Genomic DNA, 25,534 nt, shown 5'->3' with positions numbered 1-25,534 from the left:
TTATAATGGAAAATAATAAAGTAAAGTTTGGGTCCCCCTTTGACTTCAATGGGGTTCGGGTTCCGGGTCAAGTTCAGGTCCCGAACCCGAAGTTTGACCTGAAGTTCGGCCGAACCCGGTGAACCTGACCTTCCACTCATCCCTATGTGTGGGCTATTTCATTATGAGATCACGACGCTGACTCTGAGAGGAGGAAGGTAGAAGGGAAGCTACTAAGCATGTCAGTCCATCACTGAATGCAGGAGAAGGTGGACTGAAGGATAAACAGCAGGAGTTGCTACCAGAGAGGAAAATGTAATATACTAAGAACTGAGCAATATTTTTATTACATGTATACTGCAGTAATACTTCATAGAAAATGCCTTTTTCATTGGACATGTATATTTTTTTGTGGGATAACCCCTTTAATACCCGTTTTCAGGAAGGCTGGGCTTCCAGGTCAACAACTTTCCCTTTTTTTTTATTATTTTTGGTGACCCGATTGATTTCAGCTCCTTTTGCTAAACAATCTTCTCACTATTAGTCCCCAGCTTTGCAACTTTTTTGCCAGCCGCTATTAAACTATGTCCACATTACTTCTCGGCTACAGGTTGAATTAGTGATTGGTGCAGGCAGTTTCCATGGAAACAGCCTAGGTCTATCTTTCCGTCAAGAAAACTTCAATTCATCACATTAACGTCAGCCTGTCACATCTCGTCGATCAGTTCGTTTTACAGGCCAGGACCTTGACGCTTTTAACATCTCCTCCATCTCAGCCTGGAAGATGCAGCCTGACCGCAGGGATTCCTGGATTTTATTGCATTAAAAGGAAAAAGAAACAAAGAAACAAACACAAGAAGCATTAAAACGTCTAAAAAGGTGTCGAAATGAACCGTTCTCCTGCTCCCACTTTCCATTTTTCTTAATATTCGCTGCTGATAAGAGGATCTATCACCTCGGACTATGGATGGGATGGTCACTGAGCTGGAAAAAATTGAAAGTGTTGAAATGCGTTTGATAGAGGAGCCTGTAGTTACAGGTGCAGCCCCTATTGACTTTTAGATTTGTGCATTTATTCTCTCATTCCTTCGGTAAAGATCGTCAAGGTCTTTACTTGGCCGCTTCCACGGCATCTATAGATCATTGGATGACAAGCAGCATGCATTTTAACTATTGAATTACCTACCTCAGGATTTGTGTAGCCTAGGGGGCAAAGAGATGGTACGTGTATAATTTTTGACCACGCGTTTTAACCTTTTAGTTTTTATCTCAGCCAAGAGTGCAAGAGGGTAGTGGAAGATCATATATCTTCCTCCTGCTGGAAACAATGGATGGCAGCGGCATAGCACACCTCAATATAGTTCATTTGATGTCCTGTAGGTGAGACATTTTGAATATGGCCTTTTCTGCTCAAGGATTCCCAGTTTGGAGCCCTCCAGATATAGCAGCAGCAGCAAGATTGGAGGTTCAGTTAGGTACATAGTTGGAATTATTACCACTTGACACAGGGGGGGTTGGGGGTGGGGGGGTGAACCCAAACCAGAAAAGGAAAGAGGAGTCACCATATAGAAGTTAAGTCATTGTCAAAAGAACTCAAGCGACCAACTGGAACCAAATCATTGGTCATAACTAGAGATGAGCGAATAATTGAAAAGTTTGATTCGACTGATTACGCCGAATTTCACAAATAAATTCGCTTTGTGACTAATTAGTTTGTCACGAATCACACTTTTTTGTAAGTAGCGAGTGCAATGACAGGGAGCAGCTATAGCGCCGCCCCCGTCATTGTACCCCTCAGATGCCTCGCTCATACATGATCGCAGCATCTGAGTGTAAAAATTGGTATATAACAATCTTTTGTCTCATTAGGACTCGAAGAATAAATATGGGCCCTAGAAGGCAAGATAGAGAGCTCTTCCAACTAAAAGGACAAGAGTACTTGGTGTTCCTTTTTGAAAGGAAAGCCAATTTGAATAACATTCCCAGAAACCCAATGTAATGATCAGCGGGTGCGAACCCGCTGTCTGGCGTGATCAACCTCCTCAGAGGGTGATGTCTAAGTGCACCCCTCGTTCTTCACAATACCTCTAATGGTGAGGATAGACTTTCCCCAGGGGTACACCAAGTGCTACCTCTGAGGAAGGCTGGAACACAAGGAAAGAGAACCTGGGTGTGGACCCACAAGACTGACCTCCAGATGGTACAGAACACCCAAAGGTTGGTAGGAGGCCAGAGGATGATCAAGCGGTGGCAAGGCAAAATCAGAGTAGAACGTCCGAGGTCAGGGCTGGCAGCAGTATGGCGTAGTCTGTAAATGAGTCCCGAGGTCAGGGCAGGTGGCAAAATAGCGAGGTCCATAAACGATGTACAAGGTCAGGGGCAGGCAGCAGACAGGCAGAGTGTTAAACAAGATGCAAGGTTCAGTACACAGGAATGGTAAAAATCACAGAAACACCTTCGCTAAACCGGAATTAGACTAGGAACCAAATTTGCTCAGGCTCCTTCCTGTAGCAGAGGGTGCCTATATATACATGTTGGATTCCAGCTATAGGCTGAGGAAGAATGAAGGTGTGCGTGCGCTGCCTCACATAAGGAAGAGAGGCTGCCTCACATAAAGAAGAGTAGCAGAAGGCGCCTTCATATATACATGTTGGAAACCAGCCATAGGCTGGAGAAGAATGAGCGCGCGCCTATCTGATACTAGCAGATACAAGAAACTAAAATTTGTCTGGACTACAATAGCCATCATGCATACTTTTTGGTCTCCCTAATAAGAAAGAGCACCCCTAAGTACTGTATACCGACAAAGCCACTCAGCCAACCAGGGCAATTTTCTCTTGAGATACCAGTACTCTTGTACTTTTGGAAGAAGAACTACTTTCTTTCTCTGAGAAATTTTGAATGAATTCTCAATCTGTAGAATTGATTCACTCATCTCTTGTCAGAATCAGAATGAGGACCAGATATGGGGGCAACTAAAGGCAGATGGATAATTCAGAATTCAGGACTGAATTGATTTGAATAAAACAGCTGTTGACTGCATCAGGTCATGTTGGTTAGACTGTCTGCAATGGTGAGGAATCTTGTCCAACGTTCAGGCTCCACCATTTGACATTATGGGTTGTGAAGGATATGGCCTAAGAAGACAGTAGGGGATTAAAGTGCAGTGTAGGTACACAGGAAAGTAACAGGAATGTTTATGGCAAAAGTATAAAAGGCATTAAGTCACTTCTAAGAAGCCAAAGTGGCCCAGTTTGTCATATCCTTCATGATGTTTGAATCTTCCATCTTGTTGATTGATGAAGACAATTAATGACAGAAGAAGATAATTTTTTCCAGGTAAATCAAAATGTGACTAATAAAAGAACATTCCTCTTATGAATTATTACCAATGAATACTAATCAGTTCAAATAATTTCGAAAGTCATGAGAAGGTCGTCAACAACCTGTGGCTCTGCATTGCCCTGGGAGGAAGGCTTCTTTCTGTAGATGTCGGAGGTGATGTTTCAAGAACTGAAGAGTCCTAGATTGAAGTCGTAAAATATGTAAGGCTTCAAAAAGTTAGCATTCTGCCAATGTTCTTTGCTGAGATAAATATGTACTAAAATTAGAGCGCTCGACAGAATCGAAATCATTTTGTACAACAGAAAGTGGATTCAAAATACCCAACGCTTCAAATTGTTCCGAATGCTTTGTGATTTTCAGCTCATTCTTTTATGGTTTTAGAAATAGACAGAATATTATTTTTTTTTCCTTTCAGCTTTCAGGAATAAATTTTTGTTGTGAAAAGTTGTTTCAAGTGCAAAGTGGGAAGAATAGAAAACAGGTTTGGACTTGTGTTTCTGGTGCTTACTAAAATAAAATGGCATTGTTATTAAGAAAAAGGCAAGCTGAGAGTGTCAATGGCACAACCCCACTACTTCTAAAAGAAGAAAAACCTTGGCAGAGCCCCAGACGCGATGGAATACTATTGTACTGTTCATATCATATGTCAGGTTGTACTGTATATAGAATATTATGACATTTTTTACAGACTTTTCTTAAAGGTGCCATGAGGCCTCGAAAAAGCGTAATGCGACGCAAAACGGCAGTTGGCCGGCTGAATGTGCTGAGTACTACTCCCTGCATCGTACATGTGCCTAATAAAGTGAACTTTTTATGGACTGATTGAGTGCCGTGGACAATATCTGTCTCGTTGGATTTTTTTTAAAGGGGTTTAAAAATGAAAAAATAAGCCATGCTCACCCTTACCGATCTTCCACCAATCCAGTTCCAAGTCTGTTATGTTCCCCTCTTCTCTTACCTTCTGAGTCTTAGCTGGACATGCTATGGCCAGAAACAGGAAGTGAAAAGCATTGGGGACCAGAGCAACATCAGAATGGGGTTCGATGAGGGCAAGCATAGTTTATTTTTTTATTTTTAACTCATTGTAGGTGATTTTTAAAAAGGATTTCCCCATAAAACCCCTTTGACTGTGATCTCAAGACTGTGTTTCAGAACATCAAAGGGCAACTCTTCTCTCAATACTGCATTTTCTGTCGCAACACGTTACTCCCATTACCATAGAATAATGGCTAGTAGGCAGTGCCGGATTCATAGGCATTTAATCCACTGGGCATGAAGCCTAATGTCAGTGATTTCCATCAGTGATTGTGAGCAAAACCGAGGATCTGGTCAAAAAGACAAAATAGGTGCAGATTTTTCCCTTATACACTATCTCTGTAGAGGCGCCTCTCCTGGCTTTGGCTCACAGTCACTGATGGAAATCACTGAAGTGTGAATTAGGTCTTAAAGAGGTCCGGATAGGTCATCGAAAGGTCCAATTCCCGGCAGCCGTGCTTAGAACAGCGCTACAAACTCTTCTTAAATTAACAAGCTCAGCGCCATACTTTGTATAGTGGCTGTGATCGAAATTGTAGCACAATCCCATTCATTTGAGAGGGTGTGAGCTCACAGGTCAAAGAAAAGGCTGTAGATCCCGGCTGAGTGCCAAAGCCTCTTCCAACAGCCGATTTATGGGGTAGTTGTGAAACTCCATGGATCTGATATTGATGGCCTATCCTGCAGATACAGTAGGTGATCGATAACTAATTCCCAGAACACCCCATTAAAGGATGGAGGTGAGACCCTTACTGATGTCAGGAACCCTTCATACTTGATCCCTTTTTTTTCTTGCACACCTGGACAATAAAATGCAAGTAGTGTTCTAACTGATCAATGGACTGGAAAACCATTCTGACCATTGACCTATGGACACCTTAGTAATAAAAATATTTGCACTTTAGTGGTCACCCACAATGGTGGCCATGTGAGTAATGGATGAAGCTTTTCAGAGTAAGAAAGTGTAGGATACGTTGACCCAAAAGGAAACCCAGTTTAAGTTGCCACTTCCATCATCCCCGTAGGTCCTCCATTGTTCTTGTTGGCTTAACTTTTCTTTCTAAGGGTTCAATACAAAAAAAAAAAAACACACAGTAGCAACCTGCACACACTAATACGCCTAAAAGCACCATGGGTGACTTGTTTCACCCTGTAGAATCTCTTCTGTGTCTAACCAAACCTTTCTAGAAGATGGAGGTCCTGCTATATACATATGCACTTTTCTAAGTCAATTCTACTCAATTAAGCGCTAATGACTGACACACGAGAAAATCAATTATTATTATTTTTTTTTATTGTGATGGAAAATGCAACTTGTACATAGGAGCAGTATTATAGTAGATATATTCTTGTACATAGGAGCAGTATTATAGTAGTTATATTCTTGTACATAGGAGGCAGTATTATAGTAGTTATATTCTTGTACATAGGAGCAGTATTATAGTAATTATATTCTTGTACATAGGAGGCAGTATTATAGTAGTTATATTCTTGTACATAGGAGCAGTATTATAGTAGTTATATTCTTGTACATAGGAGGCAGTATTATAGTAGTTATATTCTTGTACATAGGAGCAGTATTATAGTAGTTATATTCTTGTACATAGGAGCAGTATTATAGTAGTTATATTCTTGTACATAGGAGCAGTATTATAGTAGTTATATTCTTAAATATAGAAGCAGTATTATAGTAGTTATATTCTTGTACATAGGAGGCAGTATTATAGTAGTTATATTCTTTACATAGGAGCAGTATTATAGTAGTTATATTCTTGTACATAGGAGGCAGTATTATAGTAGTTATATTCTTGTACATAGGAGCAGTATTATAGTAGTTATATTCTTGTACATAGGAGCAGTATTATAGTAGTTATATTCTTGTACATAGGAGCAGTATTATAGTAATTATATTCTTGTACATAGGAGGCAGTATTATAGTAGTTATATTCTTGTACATAGGAGCAGTATTATAGTAGTTATATTCTTGTACATAGGAGCAGTATTATAGTAATTATATTCTTGTACATAGGAGGCAGTATTATAGTAGTTATATTCTTGTACATAGGAGCAGTATTATAGTAGTTATATTCTTTACATAGGAGCAGTATTATAGTAGTTATATTCTTGTACATAGGAGGCAGTATTATAGTAGTTATATTCTTGTACATAGGAGCAGTATTATAGTAGTTATATTCTTGTACATAGGAGCAGTATTATAGTAGTTATATTCTTGTACATAGGAGGCAGTATTATAGTAGTTATATTCTTGTACATAGGAGGCAGTATTATAGTAGTTATATTCTTGTACATAGGAGCAGTATTATAGTAGTTATATTCTTGCACATAGGAGGCAGTATTATAGTAGTTATATTCTTGTACATAGTAGGCAGTATTATAGTAGTTATATTCTTGTACATAGGAGGCAGTATTATAGTAGTTTAGTTTCTTGTACATAGGAGCAGTATTATAGTAGTTATATTCTTGTACAAAGGAGCAGTATTATAGTAGTTATATTCTTGTACATAGGAGCAGTATTATAGTAGTTATATTCTTGTACATAGGAGCAGTATTATAGCAGTTATATTCTTGTACATAGGAGGCAGTTCTATAGTAGTTATATTCTTGTATATAGGAGCAGTATTATAGTAGTTATATTCTTGCACATAGGAGCAGTATTATAGCAGTTATATTCTTGTACATAGAGAGCAGTATTATAGTAGTTATATTCTTGCACATAGGAGCAGTATTATAGTAGTTATATTCTTGTACATAGGAGGCAGTATTATAGTAGTTATATTCTTGCACATAGGAGGCAGTATTATAGTAGTTATATTCTTGTACATAGGGGGCAGTATTATAGTAGTTATATTCTTGTACATAGGAGAAGTATTATAGTAGTTATATTCTTGTACATAGGAGCAGTATTATAGTAGTTATATTTTTGTACATAAGAGGCAGTATTATAGTAGTTATATTCTTGTACATAAGAGGCAATATTATAGTAGTTATATTCTTGTACATAGAGCATTAACTATTTTATAGTAGCTGCAGTCTTGTCTATAGATTTTAGTGTTGTAGTAGATATTCTTGGGTATATGGAGCAGATTTATATTTGTCTTACTCTTGTTTATTATATTTCTGTACCATGTACATTGTGTTAGCAGCATCCTAATGTTATTATCCTCAGTGACCGAGCCTTCATTTTAATTGTTTTGGTGACAATGTTCCTTCCCATCTCTGACTCTCCTCATTACTGTTGACAAGCTCATTCTTATAGTCCGCTGTTAGTATATCATTACTTTATATTATCATAGCCTTGTCTTGGGGATAATTGCACTCCTGACATTCTAATTAGTTTCAGTGACCCACAATAGCAGGTATCTGGCGATAGTTTTTCAGTCCTACTTCTGTCGTATGACTGCTGCAATCAATCTAGAGGCATGTCCTCATTTCTTTCTTTACAAGGTCAGTGTCGGATGTGAGCACAATGTAGGCGCCTTCTTCTGTATAAATCTTCCCTTTAATGTAAAATATAATGGATGATAATTCTGTATCTCCCACTGATACACATATACATTGCTCACCTCCAAGCGTGCTTTCCTGCGACCTTTGCTTGTGTACAATCCTCTCTTCATACACACACGGGTATTTCTCTTCCTAGGAAATTTCTTCCAGTTAATAAAATAATGTTTCTGAGAGCGGCTTGTTACAGACTCGTCCAGTGGTGGTGCGGACGCTACGTCTGACATTTCCTTAAAGGATTGGCACATATTCATGTTTAATATACAGAAACCTTTGACTGCTGAACGCTCTGACGTTGCCTATGAACTTCTGTAATTTAAAAAGTTTGGAGGACATAGAAAGACTTAATATTCACAGAGTGTGATTACATCTGAAGAAGGGGGATTAAATTGATTTATTCGTTTTTTTGGCATATTATCCACCTTTCCAAGGACATAACCAAGAAAAAAAAAAGCATTATAAAGCCTTCCTGTGTGAAGTCTTTTGATGCTCTGTGCAGCAATTCTCAGCTCTGTCTAGTTTGATGTGGGCCATACTACTTAGGGGAACGGGTTAGAAAGGGGTTCATTATTCTAGACCAGTGATGCCCAACCTGTGGCCCTCCAGGTGTTGTAAAATCACAACTCCCACCATTCCCTGCTGTCCAGGCATGCTGGGAATTGTAGTTTTTCGAACAGCTGGAGGGCGGCAGGTTGGGCATCACTGTTCTAGACTGTTGTTCTAAGTGTTGAATGGGATAGTGGTAAGAGGTTGGGTTTCTTAGCTATTGGGTAGAGTATCAGGTGTCCTAATCCTCAAAAAGTATTGATGGCATATCCCAATAAAGGTTGACCTCTTTTGCTTGCAAGTCTGGCAAGAGTTTGTGCATGGCCCACCGTCCCACCCTCTTCTTACCGATTTGCCTTATTCATTTCATATGTTTAACCTATATCAAATTTGGTTAGGCACTGTTCGAGACAAGGGAGTATTTCTTAAAGCTTGTCTTAGGTCCGATTCGTTGGAATCGGCCCAAAAAATTTATGTAGATACAAATTGATTTTACCTGAATTGAGATTTCTTTGAATGTCTGAACAAGTCTTTCTCAATAAATATATACACTCACCTAAAGAATTATTAGGACCACCATACTAATACGGTGTTGGACCCCCTTTTGCCTTCAGAACTGCCTAAATTCTACGTGGCATTGATTCAACAAGGTGCTGCTAGCATTCTTTAGAAATGTTGGCCCATATTGATAGGATAACATCTTGCAGTTGATGGAGATTTAAGGGATGCACATCCAGTGCACGAAGCTCCCGTTCCACCACATCCCAAAGATGCTCTATTGGGTTGAGATCTAGTGACTGTGGGGGCCATTTTAGTACAGTGAACTCATTGTCATGTTCAAGAAACCAATTTGAAATGATTGGAGCTTTGTGACATGGTGCATTATCCTGCTGGAAGTAGCCATCAGAGGATAGATACATGTTCTCATTCTGTTTACGCCAAATTCGGACTCTACCATTTGAATGTCTCAACAGAAATCGAGACTCATCAGACCAGGCAACATTTTTCCAGTCTTCAACAGTCCAATTTTTGTGAGCTTGTGCAAATTGTAGCCTCTTTTTCCTATTTGTAGTGGAGATGAGTGGTACCCGGTGGGGTCTTCTGCTGTTGTAGCCCATCCGCCTCATGGTTGTGCGTGTTGTGGCTTCACAAATGCTTTGCTGCATACCTCGGTTGTAACGAGTGGTTATTTCAGTCAACGTTGCTCTTCTATCAGCTTGAATCAGTCGGCCCATTCTCCTCTGACCTCTAGCATCCACAAGGCATTTTTGCCCACAGGACTGCCGCATACTGGATGTTTTTCCCTTTTCACACCATTCTTTGTAAACCCTAGAAATTGTTGTGCGTGAAAATCCCAGTAACGGAGCAGATTGTGAAATACTCAGACCGGCCCGTCTGGCACCAACAACCATGCCACGCTCAAAATTGCTTAAATCACCTTTCTTTCCCATTCTGACATTCAGTTTGGAGTTCAGGAGATTGTCTTGACCAGGACCACACCCCTAAATGCATTGAAGCAACTGCCATGTGATTGGTTGACTAGATAATTGCATTAATGAGAAAAAGAACAGGTGTTCCTAATAATTCTTTAGGTGAGTGTATCTATGCATGTCTCTTTCTGGCTCTCCCCGAGGGAAAATTCTCCCGAATTGAATCCTAATAAATTCTGATTCTAACAATTTTGGGTCACATTTCAATTCTAAAGAATCAGTTCACTCAGCTCTGCTCTGCTCGCATCTGCGCATTTGATGGTAAAATGATTGAGACCATTTCAGAAGCCAACGGACCCAGTTATAAGTCAGTAATGTCCATTTGGCACCACTGGGGTCCATCGTGTGACTGATCCATCACATCTTAGATTCAACTTTTTTTTCTGCTGATATAACGGAAAGGAAAACTGGATTTCAGAACCCCAAAGTGAACTCATGCTTACTTTGAAGCTGGTTTTGCATATGTCTACACCCAGTTTCTATCTTTTTCATATCAATGAGTGTAATGATCACCAATCTATCCTTGGGTGGTCTACTAAACAACACTTCCCTGGGTATGTGTATGAGAAGAGCAGAGGAGCATGTAGAGCATGTGGAATCTTCAGAATGATATTGTCTACCTAGGGTCTGTACAAATATGAGGTCCTCTAATAGGGTCCACCTTAGTATGTTGATGTGGAAAAGGGTCTAATTTAGTGGACTGGACTTATCTAATTTCAGACCCAAATCCTCTGTTATTCGTATAAATAAGGGCAATGATTGGTATAATACTTGACAATCCTTAGGTGTTCTTCCCTTGGTATAAATGGGAGGTGGGCATCATCTAGTTCACAGAGGAGCACTTAGAGTTGGACAGGCTTTGGGGAAGAAGTGGTTTAAGGAACCTTGAGCTCATGCTAAAGGTGTCAGGCATGAAGGCTACTTACCCCACCCCTGTTTGCCATTATGTACAACATCCTTGTACTTTTTCATGCCAATTTTTTTTTTACATGACCTCCAGCGCATTTTATTAAGTACATAAATTGTGTTCCTTCTCATTGCTTGGTGTGGTATTTTATCTATCTGCTTGACAATCACCAGCCGCTTAGCCGAATAGAACATTAGCCTACATCCCGAAAATAGCACTGAGAAAAATGCAATTCTCGCTTCCAAAGCAGAGGCAGAAATCACATCACCATAGATCTTAAGCATAGAATGTCTTTGATATCTTCTCATATTTTAAAAAAATGGCTGACAACTGATATCTGAAACCTGTGGTGTCATTTTATTGTAGCATTTGATGAAATGGAGTGGGGTTTCTTTTTGGCAGATTCTTGGAAAGCAGAAAATCCTGCTGTCTGTGCAATTTCCATCAGGTTCTGGATGCTCTAACACTTTCGCCTCTTTCCTGCAGGTCCTGCTGTTTGCCTTTGCTAGAGATTTTGACTGTATCCCAGGATTTCAAGAGAAGATTTACTACACTGAGCAGCAAGCAGACATTTTGAAGGACCAGCTTCTTCTGAATGGTAGGAACAGAACTCTTCAGTAATACTATATCGATATAAGATCTTATTAAGGAAGTTCGCCTTTAGTCTTAATAGGAGGACCCAGGTAGTGATAAGATGCAATGGAAGTCCTCTACCAGGGGATTCAGGTACTTCATTGAGGGTGGTAGGCTTCATACCGAAAATCAATGTGACCACCAGGCATCTTGACTGAGGATAAATAGACAGAGTTTCCCTGTACCCATATATTACGTGGCAACAGCTCTGTACTCATACAGCACCTATGTATAGATTAAGTTAATAAAGGGAACGTTCATAAATATGAAATTGTTAGATGAAGACAAGCTAACATCTCTTAATTGATATCATTATGATAAAGGTCCCCCTTAAAATCAATCGATCAAAGCGTACCCAATTGCTTGGACCTCCAGTGATCAGCTGAGGGAACCTATCAGTAAGTGTTCGATTTCCCAACAGCACCACCAGAGGGGAAATGGAGCATTACATGGTGCCCATTGGAATCAACAGGCCAATCGGGTCATCTAGAGAGATCCCCTTTGCTCTCTCTTATAGATGGAGAAACTAAATGAGGAATTCCCCCCTATTAACTGTGAAACCTTAAAAAGACATTTGAGAATATATTTTCTAAACCAGACTTACCCTTCAAATTAAAAATGTATAACCGGGGAGGCTGCTGGATTGGGGTCTTCCGAGGTTTTGTGTGACAGCCTCTATTCTGAGTGTAACACATTGAATTACAGCTTATGGTTTTGGTTTATTAATCAATCAGAGGTTGAGTATTTTTTTGACCCGTGATTACTGTAGAAAATCAGCCTTGTGGAGCGTAGAGGGGCTCAAGAGTCTACCCCCATCCCCCTTTCCTTGGATTAAGAGGGCCAGTGCTGTCTGGCTCATTTAATCTTGCACCTGCGCCATTCCTCCAAGTATTGGCGCAAGCGCAGAGGATCTGCTGCTGATACCTTGGCAGCGCAGTTAATGAGTGTGCGCCGTTGGGTCTGGGTACACTTGGACTGACAATCTTCTTAGCGCTAGCATCAATACTCACAGTAACGGTACAGGCGCGAGACTGACAGGGCCTGAGATCCCTCAGAGGAGGGGGGGGGTGTCTCTCTGATTTTGAACTAATTCAATTCACTCGTCTCTAACCATGTGCTTAAAAGATTGCAACCAACAGTTTACTGTAATTCAGTTTTTGATCTTTTAATTGTATTTTTTATTTTTATTTAAAAAAAATCCATGTCTAAATGATACAAAGATCCTTAAATGTTACAGTTTTCACTGTGACCGCTGAGCCTCACCACAGACTGAGACTCCCTATTCTATAGAGATCACCTCTCAGCAGTCCTCTCATTATCATCACAGGCAGGATTACAACAGCCAGCAGGACCTACAGTATATAGAGATAACACAGGATCCAGCATGCCCACAACACTCACCCACAAAAATCTGTGAACATCTCTCGCCCTGCAGATTCCAATGGTCCATGTGCCTGCTGTAAGGCATTACCTCGAAATGCGGTAAACAGTAGCTCAGGCAAGATGGCTGCCACGTGTACAGAAATAGAATAAATAACATCTACCATAAGAAAAGAACAAGTGTAGAGGTGCTACATTAGTGTTACTTTGGTTAATTGCAGGGGTGGACGGATCATTTAGGCATTAGGGCAGTGGTAGAGGCTCCATTGCCATTGGAAACCCATATCGTGATATATCAGTAGGATGTCCAATGGTGGTCCTGTCATGGTTTTGTAGGGGGCCCAAGACCTTTAACGACCAGAAGACCACTTTCAATCCTCCCTAAACAATGTAATAAGTAGCTTTTCTTGAAAACAGCTGCAGAATGGAATATGTTTTGCTCACCAGAAGGACATATTTCCCGTCTAGTGCCGTCAGCAGTGTGTGAAAGTTCAACGCTCTTTAGTGTGTTATGGTAATTGGTCACCGAGGACCTCAGGATTGTCTTCTGCTTGTTTAGGTTGAGTCGTGTTTCACAACCCAAGCGCCGGAAGATGCTCTGTGTCTTGGCATAAATCGGTGGCGTTCCAGGTGTTGTGGGACTACTACACCCCACATACCCCTTGCTGTCAGTTCTAGTTTCAGTTCAGGCACAATTCACGTATAAGGGCTCATGCATACGGCCGTTGTTTGGCCGTTCCGTGCATTGGGGGCCCCAATGCACGGGCACCATCCGTGCAGCTGCCGCGACGGATCCAGACTCATTCAACTTGAATGGGTCGATGATTCATCCGCACCGCAAAAAAAAATTGAACATGTTCCGTGCCTCCGTTCTGCACCGCACCTTCCGGATTGCGGACCCATTCAAGTGAATGGGTCTGCATCCGTGATGCTGGGTGCATGCGGCCGGCGCCCGCTACTTGCGAGCCGCAATATGGGAACGGTCGGGCAACGGCCGTGTGCATGAGCCCTAACTGATGGAAGTAACAGATCGAAAAACTGATGTGTGAACTGGGCCTTAGACATTCATGGTATTTTCTAATATTCGTCTTGGTTGAAAATGTCTCTTAATTGTAAGTACTTTTTTAGGTCTATCTGATCATCTGGAATGTTTTTTAGGCCTCCTGCACACGACCGTAGGTGTCCCGTGGCCATATTGTGGACCGCATTTGCGTATCCGCAATACACGGGCAGTTCCGCCATCACGGATGCGGACCGGAGATGCGGAATGGTGCGGAACGGAAGCCTGGAATGGAACCCTACGGAAGCACTACGGAGTGCTTCCGTGGGGTTTCGTCCCGTACTTCCGTTCCGCAAAAAAGATAGAACATGTCCTATCTTTTTGCGGAACGGCCGGATCGTGGACCCATTACAGTGAATGGGTCCGCGATCCGCTGCGGCTGCCCCACGGTCGGTGTTCGTGCATTCCGGCCCGCATTTTGCGGGCCGCAGCACAGCCACGGGGCGCACACGTTCGTGTGCAAGAGGTCTTAGTCAGCAAAAGTTTATGGATTTAAGTGGAGTCCTTGAGAAAAATCTTAAATGGTTCCGAATACGGTCCATAAAAAAACCGGAATTGAAACGGAAAGAAAATATGTTTTTGTGCATGATCCCTAATGCTGTACCATCTAAAGAAAATAGCTCAACGCGTACAAAGAAAGATCCTAAAATCTGTCCATGTTGCTGTAAAACAAAAATTTGACAGTATAAAGGTAAAAATTTAAATAAAGGTAAAAATACTAAAAATAATATCAATACAAATAAATAAAAAACAATAAAATAAAGAAATTGTAACCAAATATTAATAAAGACGTAGTAATCCTAAAAAAAAGTGTAATCATAGAAATAAATAAAAAATGACATAAAAAATATTAAAAAAACAAGCAAATAACGATCAAAGTATAAATACATAAAAATGTTAACTAAAACTAGTAAAAAATAATAAATAATAATAAGAAATAAAAAAATAAAATGCATGTTGTAATAATAATAATAGTAATACCTCGGCACCTGTCTTGCCTGCTTTTATTGGATATTTGCATGAATAAATGAGAAAAATAATATTTTTTATTTTTGCGCTGAAGCTTATTTTTAATAGATTAAATAGAATGAAATCAAACGCTGCATCGTTCTACAAATACAATTATATTATTAATAAAAGCATCGATGCAGCCACAGTCCTCAAACGCGATAAACTCATCTCCAAAAGAAAAAAAAAGGCAAAAACAAAACCCTCCACGCGGGTCTATGGGGCTTTATCGTTTTATATCTGCATGTAATAGAAACGTAAAATGTGCAGAACATGGTTTGGATTGTATTTTTAGCTGAGGATACAGCCATAATCTGCAGAAATAAAAATCCAATCAGCGGGCTTTGTGATATTACCGAGACTTTACAATTTAATCTAAAATCACTGCCACTTACCCCAGAGGAACGGGGCTTAAATCAATGGGCTCTCTGCTGAAAAAACGGGCACATAAAATTTCATAAATTAAGAATTTTACTGTTTGGATGGAGATACTGTATAAAGGAAAAATGTTCTTACTTTTTTATGGGGTTAAAATGCAAGGGTAGCTGGGGAGACCCCATTGATGTCAACAGTTGGTAAATTCATGAAGGTTAAGCCCTGCCCCAAGAATGCCCATCCAGCACCCAAGCCTCACCCATTTTTACATAGGGTGGGCCGAATTTGCAGGGACTGTCTCTGACAATTTGGCATAGGCCCTAAAAATTTGGAACCCATGGCTACTATGCCTGTATACCCTTGATCTCAGGTTCATAGCTAAAGGGGCAACTGAGGCATGTGCCTCGGGTGCTGGTTGACACAGGGAAGGTGCCAATACGCGGCCCGGTATCCGTCTTTTGCGGATGTAGCCCCGAGCTCAGCTTCGTAATTTTGCTACAGTAATTTATGCCAATAAACGAACTGACGTGATAGAAGCGAGACGAAGTAAATCTCGCGATATTTGCAGAAACTTCGGAAAGACCTCCGCGGAGGACATAGATTTTGCTGTATATTATTAACAAAGTTTTTATTAACAAATCGCGTTATCCGAACCTGGTTCGCTCAACCCTACCTGCCTCCATTAGGGTTCTGTACGCAGGCCTCAACTATAAAGTGAAGGACGCCTGCATCGGAACTGTATGCGCAAAAGACGAATATGCCGCCCTATATTTTGATGTATTTCTGCCCTTTTTTTCTGGTAGCGGTTTACGAGCGGTGAATAAATCCGTCCTCGTACAATTATGATCTACTGCACAATTACCCATGTGTAACAGATGTACATGATGGAAATCATGATATTTTCCTGGGCAGAGAGCGGCCTCTCCACTCATCCGCGCTCCAGCTAGAAAACAGTGTGGGCCACTAATGGTGTTATTAGCTTGTCACAGGAAAACATCTCCTCCGGTATCCGTGCTGATCAGGCCATTCGCAGTATAACAGCCTCATCCGAAGAATTAGCTGCCTGAGCATCACACATGATGAAAGCCTGACATCTGGGCTCCTAACGTGTATATTTAGCTCCGCACAACATATTGAGCCCCTGTCGTGCTGCGACATACTGCACACGCATCATGTTACTCCATCCACATTATAGGCTTACAGTATATAGAGAGCGGGGGTGTATAGGTTTAGATGAAAATTATTCGGTCGGTTCATATGAGCAGAAACTGGAATGTATTGAGGGGGATTCAAGGACGGATGTAGCCCCCATGGTTGTGTATTATTAGCTGGAAGTAAAAACATCATGATACAATGGACTATAACATTTCATTTATCCTATCTCTATTCACATTCATGGTGAACCAGGTAACGCTTATGTCGATGCAGTGTGATTCATAAGCGCTTATTATTATGAAAGCTCAAAGTTACGGTAATGCCAGTAGGAAGGCGGTTGCAAGTATTTAGGGGGTCATTTATTAATACCAGCATTTTAGATGCCGGTCTTAATAACCACTATATCTGGCGATGGATCCGCTGAAATTATGAAGAGGCGCCACCCTCTCTATTACTTCGGCACATCCACCGCCTGTCTAAATGTAAGACCGCTTCCTTGCTGACTTACATTTAGACCATTTTCTACGCCTAAAACAGGCGTAGAAAATGATCAATGAGATGGGTCTGCAGACCGTCCCCTTCCCCGCCCATGCCACGTCCACTTTTTTAAAAGTCGCAGATTGCGTCGTAAATAACCTTTGTGCTGCAATCTGCACCAGAAATAGGCCTGATATAGGTGTATTTCTGGATAGTAAATAACCCCCTTAATTTTTTCCAAGACATAAATGTGCTGCATAGTTGCCAACAGTCCCAAATGTGCAGGGACTGTTCCTAATTTTTAGAGAGGGACCTGACAATGGCTGTTCTGCTGATTGGGGTTTTGTGAGCCCTACCCACCAATGGATGTTAGCAGTTGAATTTGGGGTTCATTCCTGGGATTGGCCTTAAATGCCTCAAATTTACCAACTACAATGTTTGTAAGTATGGTGCCAGTAATTTTCAGTGGCCAAGGAAGTATGATATACTGCCTTGTTACAAAAGGCCATATCTCCGGCTGTATAGCAGCTAGGTAATACCTGCAGCTCTAATTCTTTTTCTAAGGGATATATTGCGGGCTATATGGTAGTTATCACTAAGACCTGTACTTGTTTTAAAGCTTAGATTCTTAGCTTTAAAACAAGACCATTAACTGCTATACAGCTAGAGATATTCCAGGTTAAAGCAGACATCCTACCTCCGCCATAGCGAGTCAGCATAGAAAAGAACTAGTGGGGGAAGTGCTGACAAGAGGAGAGATATAGATCCTTTTGTCTCCATGTGTAACTGTACATGACCTCAGGGGAAGAGTAAGGCTGGGTTTGATTTGGCACAATTATTTCTGTTGTTCTTCTCCATTGTAGGAAGTGGAGTTTCAGTCAAATAATGGAAATGAACAACATCTTATTGACTATAATGGGATTTTGTTTCTGTTAGAGAACCTGGCATTCTATAGGACAGAAAAAAACAGCGTGCTGCACTATTTTGTCCAAAATGTCTGATGGAATCTGCAACCGAGGTTCCTGGTGGATCTGATGCAGACGTAAATGAAGCCTAAGATGGAGTTCTGTATATGTAAAACTTGGCTAAGTCCACGTCAGTGCTAATCGTTTCTGTTGTTCTGTTAAAGAACAGAAAAAAGGGGTAAAAAAGGTTTCTACAACTTTCACCATTAAGAGATCCAAGATGGGGGGTGAAAATGAATGAAAAAAAACAACAGCACCATAATGGGGCCTCATTACTGCACATTTGGGACTGTTGGCAACTATGCAGCACATAAGGACCTTCAAGAAGAACTAAGCAAGAAGATAAGGACCTTCTTAACAACTTGTTGTCATTTGCATAGTCAGTGACCAGTCAGTATGCAAAACTTTCCCTCTCCTAAACGTGATGTGCAGGAGACCTAAATCGGTCAACCACGGTAGACTGTATCAGGCCAGATTCAACGTTTTGAAGGAAATCTAAAGATTCCACACATGTCAACGCAAAAATAAATGGGTCTCGATGCGCTCCATCGTTGTGACCATTCAAGAAACAAGGTGTGTGGCTGTCTGAAGATTGCTGGTCTTCTAGAATAGTTTGAGGTCAGTGCTGCAGCTTCAAGTTCCTTGATCTCAATGCAAATTCTGTCTACCTACTAGGTGCCTTGTATAACACCGATGTCTTTTGATATGGTTGAGGGACCTTTGGGCTCCCACAGTCAACAGGACTTGGTTGCAACAGCTACCACTGCACCTTCATAGCTGAGCCCTTGGTTGAGGTCAACAACCTTCTTCATTTTAAGCCCGCACATATTGTATGATTTCTAGTCTAGACTAAGCTATAAAATTCTTTTGTGGCTGTGGCTGTCATATCTTCACTGACCCAGAAAAAGTAAAAGTGTGTCACAGGCCAAGTTATTTCATCAATGTGGGTATGCTGCTGTTGAGTTAACCCCTTTATCAACCATTCAATGCCTAATGTTTTTTCAACCTAACTGCATGGCCTTTTCAGTGGATATCATGGATCTGTTTGTTGCATGTCATCTAAAGGGGTACAGTCCAGGTGGACCCTCCACTCATGTCTCTCCATTCCCTGAAGGCCTCCCATCTAGTTTAGTAGGATGGCAGTACCTACACATGTGAAGAACACCTTCCAAACATTAATCTTGTTTATCCTTAACATGATTTTGACTTTTCGGGGCATTTTTAATTGACTATAAATCAAACAGCACACGTGAAAAATGAAGGCAATTAACAGAAAAGCTTTTCACCATGCATTCTGCATACCAGAGTGGAGAGCACCCGACAAGTGATTTAAATGTCAGAATGAAGGGTGCTTTGACCCTCGCTGAAAGGCTTTAATTCAGAGTCTAATTAATGACTGACCCTTTGTTCTGCTCCCTGATGGATTATAGGTTACATCACAATACAGAATATCTCCGGTGCTCTCGTATTTTGTATGCAGCAATGTTGCCCCACTGTAATTTAAAGCAAAATGTTTTACCCGCTCCTTCAACCGTCTTCGCACTGATTGTATCTGGACCACATAGGGTTAAACGGATGATCTATCGGGGCTGCCTGCCGAGTTCTCGAATGAGAGCTGATTTATTTAAAGGCCAGCAACATTAATATAAATGGCGTAGCTGTGTCTGAATCCGAGGATATTAATATTATCTTTCAATATCTCTAATGGGAAGATAAAAGGCTCAAGGTTTCTTAAAGATAATTATTTTCATGGATAAGAAGTAAAACAATTAGTTTAAAGGGTGATGTAGGCCTTGGTTATAAAAATAACCTTAAGTGGTTATACAGGGTTATTCCGTCTTGGTTTTTAGGAAGTCTTGGTGGGTTGGATAAATATAGTTATAGGACATCTATAATAATAAATGTTGTTTTCTTACACAAGAGGACTGTTTATTCCTCGACAGGCAACAGGGTTCAACTACAACCTCTGTACCTCCCATAGATATGCCTTTACGACTACTAAATGGGGACGGAAGAACTAACTTTGATGTTTTTTTATTTATTGCTCCTGTGCACCTAAAATGAAAAATAAGTAGCTTTATGTAAGCAGCTATTATGCAGACCAATGTTTGCCCATGGTTACAGACTACAAACAAACCCTATGTGTAGTCTGGTCCTGCAAATGTAACCCTTTCCATTTTCTTTATATTTGCTTTGAATTGGAAAATAGCCAAGCAGATTGCAGTCATAACCCCTACAGGACCAGACTACACCCAGAATTTGTATTCTGTAACCCTGGAATCACGTTGTCTTAGGGGGTACTATGGTTACCATCCAGACCATAGCCAGTGGACATCAAAACTGCTAACAGTCTTTGCTGCTAGAGACGGAGTTGGTAACAGAAAACTAGTGCGGGTACATAAGTTGCAGACCATCCAGAATGACCAGGTAGAAATCAGCAAGCTGGGTCAAAACCAAGATAGACAGACAATGAGGGGTTAATCCACGGACAGACCAAGTTCAGTTACCAGGAGAGGCAATAGAAACAGAAACAGCAGCAAGAGGGTTAATCTAGAAACAAGCCAGTAGTCAGTTCACCAACAGAGTCAATATAAGCAAGAACAGGACCACAGGGTTAATCCATAAACAAACCAGTAGTCAGTTCTCAAGAAGAGTCAACATAAGCAAGAACAGGAACCACAGGGTTAATCCAGAAACAAACCAGTAGTCAGTTCACAAAAAGAGTCAACATAAGCAAGAACAGGAGCCACACGGTTAATCCAAAAACAAACCAGTAGTCAGTTCTCAAGAAGAGTCAACATAAGCAAGAACAGGAACCACAGGGTTAATCCATAAACAAACCAGTAGTCAGTTCTCAAGAAGAGTCAACATAAGCAAGAACAGGAACCACATGGTTAATCCAGAAACAAACCAGTAGTCAGTTCACAAGAAGAGTCAATATAAGCAAGAACAGGAGCCACAGGGTTAATCCAGAAACAAACCAGTAGTCAGTTGACCAGGAGATATATCTATACAGGACTAGGACATTGCATAATTCTGTATAGAGCCAAAATACATACAAAATCACAGGCAAGTCTTAAATTCCCCACCTAGTTCTGTAATTGAACACAGAGTCAGAAACCTGATTGGGTTGGCTTCTAGTCACACTGACAGGTTGGCCAACCCGGACTTGGCTGGTCAATGGAGTAACGCTTCCGGCAGCGCAATGCACCGTGGTTTTAATTCCTGACACATTGGTCCGCCTAGGAGCTGCATCCAAAAAACGATTTGAGATTTGTTTAAATTAAGATGATTTGCTCTCCATCTGGAGACCACTGTTCTACATGAAATTATAGTTTTTTTTACAGATGACCCCTCGTAATCCTCCACAGAAATCATCTACAGTATATGTAGTATTTGTTTGTGCAAAGGCTGCATGCCTTTTGTAAACACTTGCTCCTCTCAGGTTGCCTCTGTCTAAATTGGATGCAATACAGAAGTCAATTTAAGGCTCCCATAATTTCTGGATAGCTGCCAGGCACATTGCAGTTAAACATTCCACTGACTCCAATGTGTCACATTTGTGGTTGGCTGAAGTCGGCCAGCTGTTTTTTTAATTGGCTAAATCAACGGGCAACTGTTCAGCATGAGCTAATAAGTCAGCCTTCTTTGTACTGGGAGCTTTGAGGTAGGACAACAGTAGCTCAGCGTTAAAGGAATACTCTCCAAAAAAACGGATAAACTGCGCAATGCCTAGTGTAGCAGGTGCTTCATGACATAGGCATTCTACGTTTAGCTTCTTTAAATTCCCGTGTCATACTCCACCTGCTCAAGACCGGTACTAAGCGTACTCCAGTGGAACAGTCTGACCTGGAGTTTTCCTAGAAGTCGATAGGTCACATGTCTGACAGCAGAGTGCAGATAAAAACAATGTCTGTTTCCAAGGGCAACCAGCAAAATATAAAAATTTACTCTTGCATGTGATTCAGAAGTATGCATGCTTAGAGATGCAAATTACTTTGCACCATCATTGAGATGTAGCATCCCATTTTAGTTGTAATTCACCTGTACGGTGCAGATGGTCAGACATCTCAGGAGCTGTTATACAAGTACGTGCCCCTGTCTCAAATCAGACCTCTTCTTACTTAAAAACGATCTGCCCATAGGTGACATGCTAGAGAATGCCTAGAGTAGGACTCCTATGTAAAGGTCTCTTGGGAATGCTTAAGCAATGTGCTAGTGTTGGAGGCCAAGGGCACTTGTGTAAGTAAAGTATTTGCAAGCAGCAATCTTCCGTATTCCCTGCTGGCTTAAGAGTAAACTTCTCTCTTCTAGTTGTTAAGTAATTCTTTTTTATTTATTTTTTTGTTAAAACCCGATTCTCGAAAAATTGCTCATAAATGGATCTGAGAGTTTGGAAGCATAAGGGAGACAAATAGAAGCTCAACCTCCGAGACAATAAACCTGCGGCTATTTTTGGAGAAAGATTCTATATCTTAATGTTTTTGGATAGGGTCTCTTAGTCAACCAGCCTCGTAGAAATCCATCAATCAGGTCTACTATCTTCATAAATCTAGCATGTGATGCCACGGGGCTCCCAAAGGAAGGGGTTGACTGTACTTCGAGAGTATCTTTTCAAACATTACTGGGGGAGATTGATCAAAACTGGTGTAAAGGAAAACTGTTTAATTTGCCCATAACAACAAATTAGATTCTGCCTTTCACTTTTCAGAGCTCCTTTGAAAAATGAAAGCTGGAATCTGATTGGTTGCTATGGGCATCTTAGGGTGGGTTCGCATTGGTGTTACGGAATTCCGTTATAGGTTCCGTTATAACAGTTATAGCAAAATATAATGGAGTTTTAGGACGGAATGCAAAATGGAAGCCTTTAAGAGGCATTCCGTTTTTCTCCAGCCAAATACATGTCTATGTCAAATAACGCTTCTGTTTGGTTCCATTATACATGTCTTGTCGACAGGACTATTTTTTCCATCATGTATAACGGAACCAAACGGAACCGTTATTTGTCCCCATAGGCATGTATTAGGACAGAGAAAAATGGAATGCCTCTTAAAGGCTTCTCTCTGTTATAACGGAACCTATAACAGAATTCCGTAACAGCGTGAACCCTCCTTAAAGGGGTTATCCCATCTTACACAATGGGGGCATATCGCTCGGATATGTCCCCATTGTCTGATAGGTGCGGGTCCCACCTCTGGGACCCACACCTACAAAGAGAACGGAGCGGAGAAAGTTGAGGAGAGCGCACTGCGCATGCGCAGCCGCCCTCCATTCATTTCTATGGAGCCGCCGAAAATAGCCGAGCGCTGGCTCGGCTATTTCCATCGGCCCCATAGAAATGAATGGGAGCGGTGGCCGCGCATGCGCAGTGCGCTCCCATTCACTTCAATGGGAGAGGCGGGGAGCTGCGCCTGGTGGTGGACCCAGGGTCCTCTAGCCACAACTCTCCCCGGCTCCGTTCTCCTTGTAGGTGCGGATCTCAGAGGTGGAACCCGCAACTATCAGACAATGGGGGCATATCCTAGAGATATGCCCCCCTTGTCTAAGATGGGATAACCCCTTTAAGCCAGTTTTTCTTTGCACCAGTTTTGATCAATTTCCACCTTTGTGTCCTCCATCCACCGCTATATTTGAAATAATTGGTAATACATTGTATGACAAAAGTGGTTTATGGACTTCAAGATATATATGATCCACCAGGTTCATCGGCCCTTCTGCTGCTGATCCTTCCCGTGAACTAACTGGTCATGGGGTGTTCCGTCCTTGGCCAAAGACATACTGTAAGAGACAAGATCGAAGATGAATTCTTAGACATCATAGAATGGATGAACCACTTTAAATCCCCCCATCTGAGCCAAAACAGAAAGCTACTAAGAACAGCTTAAAATGTGGCGAGCTCGGCAGGATCATCTATTACTTGGCTTTTCATTGTATTCCATATTTCCTCCTGGACGTTTCAGGAGCTGCTGTTTTTTGAGAAGGGGTTATCACATTAAGAGTCTGTATACATCATTTGTTTTGGTTTTGGTGAATGTGTTTTGCATAGTACAGCGCTCACCTATATAATTACACAGTGCATAGATTACACGGATCAGTAATGCACTTCACACCTATATCGTACCCCAAAGCTGTCAGTCATAAGAACAATTACCATTCTAAGTGTCAAGAATTCAGTGCAGCATTTCATGCTCTCGGTAACAGACACTTCTGGAATAAGAATATAGCGTTTCTTATAAATGAGACCCATCTTTCTTCGCATTATTATTTGATAATGCCAGGGAATCATTCTAATGTCTTCTGATGATAATGTAACCAGTGAGAACACTGCTTTAATGCATCTTCAAGATTACATTTTCTTCTCATAGCCGAGCTGAGAGAGAAATGTGCAGCTCACAGACCGGGTAATGAATGCAGTAGTACGGGCGTAACATCTGTTTGTTACTTAGACCCACATTTCCTTTTTCTTTTTAAGATTCTTTATCTCCATATTGTAGTGTATAGACGAAGGGGAATTCAGTAGGTAATCCTATCCCCATGGAGCTCTCAATCCATGGTTAGATTTGGATCGAGGAGTCCAGGGTTATAAAATAGCAGTGGTAACCATTGACCCACCATGCTGCCAAATGAATGTGTGCCATAGTAATATGTTTAAAGGGTTAAGGACAGACAACCAAGGGCAGCCATTTTTATATCTGCTGTAATATCATTTTTTGGCAACCATGTTATATACATTGATGGGCTGAGACCCCCTCCTCTATAAAACAGAGATCTGCAAGAAGAAGTACAGATACAGTGTGTATGAGAGTAAAAAACATGGCTACCTATGGAGGTTTCTAGAAGAAAGTTGCCATGTTTTTATTGTAATATGACCACTATATGGGATTGTGCAAGATTTTGATATTGATGATCCATTCCCAGGATAGGTCATCAATATCTGATCTTTGGGGGCTCCGAATCCTGGCACTCCCGCCAATCGGCTTACCTACAGTAGGCCTGTGATGTTGTGTCCATCGGTCATGCGGCTTAGGTGCAGCTCGGTTGCAGTCAAGTGAATGGGGCTGATCTGCAAGACCAAGCAGAGTCATTATCTCATGGATGGTGCTGTGCTTGCCAAGCTTCAAGAGGCCACAGAGCTCACTGATGCCCTGTGCCCTTCTCAAACAACTGATCGGTGGGGATGCCAGGTGTTGTACTCCCACAGATCTTATATTGATGATCTATCCTGAGGACAGGCCATCAATAAGGAATAGGGTATTTGAATGTAGGGTGTGATTTGATTTGAGTTCCTTTAGAATTGTGTTTTTTCCCTATAGTCATAGTCATTACTTGGTTCGTTGATCACTGGAGAGTGCTATCAACTTTCCAACCCTCCTGTTAGGAGCAGCATTCATCTCTTGCCCAAGTTAGTTGTTATGTTGCTATCTTACACCTAAATCTTCTGTTATCAGCTTGTTTAGACCGGTGTTTGCTGGGAGAGTTTTTCATAGTTATGCCTTGAAATACCTTTAAATCCTGTGCCTCTTTGCCAGGTATAGCAATAGCTCTGTGCAATTGTTTCCAGAACGTAGAATGTAGGCCATTGGCTTTGTTTGAGCGCATCCTAAGATTTGTGGTTCCAAGTTCTTACTGTTATTTGTGTAGTAGCAATTGTGTTTGC

At 41.2% G+C, this 25,534-nt stretch overlaps 1 protein-coding gene across 1 annotated transcript in view; it reads left to right on the top strand.

Annotated features, from left to right (window-relative positions):
* The window catches only part of CDH13 (cadherin 13), a 530,998-nt gene that overhangs the window by 86,081 nt on the left and 419,383 nt on the right, over positions 1 to 25,534 (top strand). The window contains exon 2 of the mRNA XM_040409712.1: positions 11,311 to 11,422. Within this exon, the coding sequence (XP_040265646.1) occupies positions 11,311 to 11,422 (112 nt within the window). The remainder of the gene's footprint in view (positions 1 to 11,310; positions 11,423 to 25,534) is intronic.

This window comes from Bufo bufo, chromosome 10, assembly GCF_905171765.1.
Source record: "Bufo bufo chromosome 10, aBufBuf1.1, whole genome shotgun sequence".
NCBI classification, from domain to species: Eukaryota; Metazoa; Chordata; class Amphibia; order Anura; family Bufonidae; genus Bufo; species Bufo bufo.
This window is presented reverse-complemented; position numbering and strand designations above follow the sequence as displayed.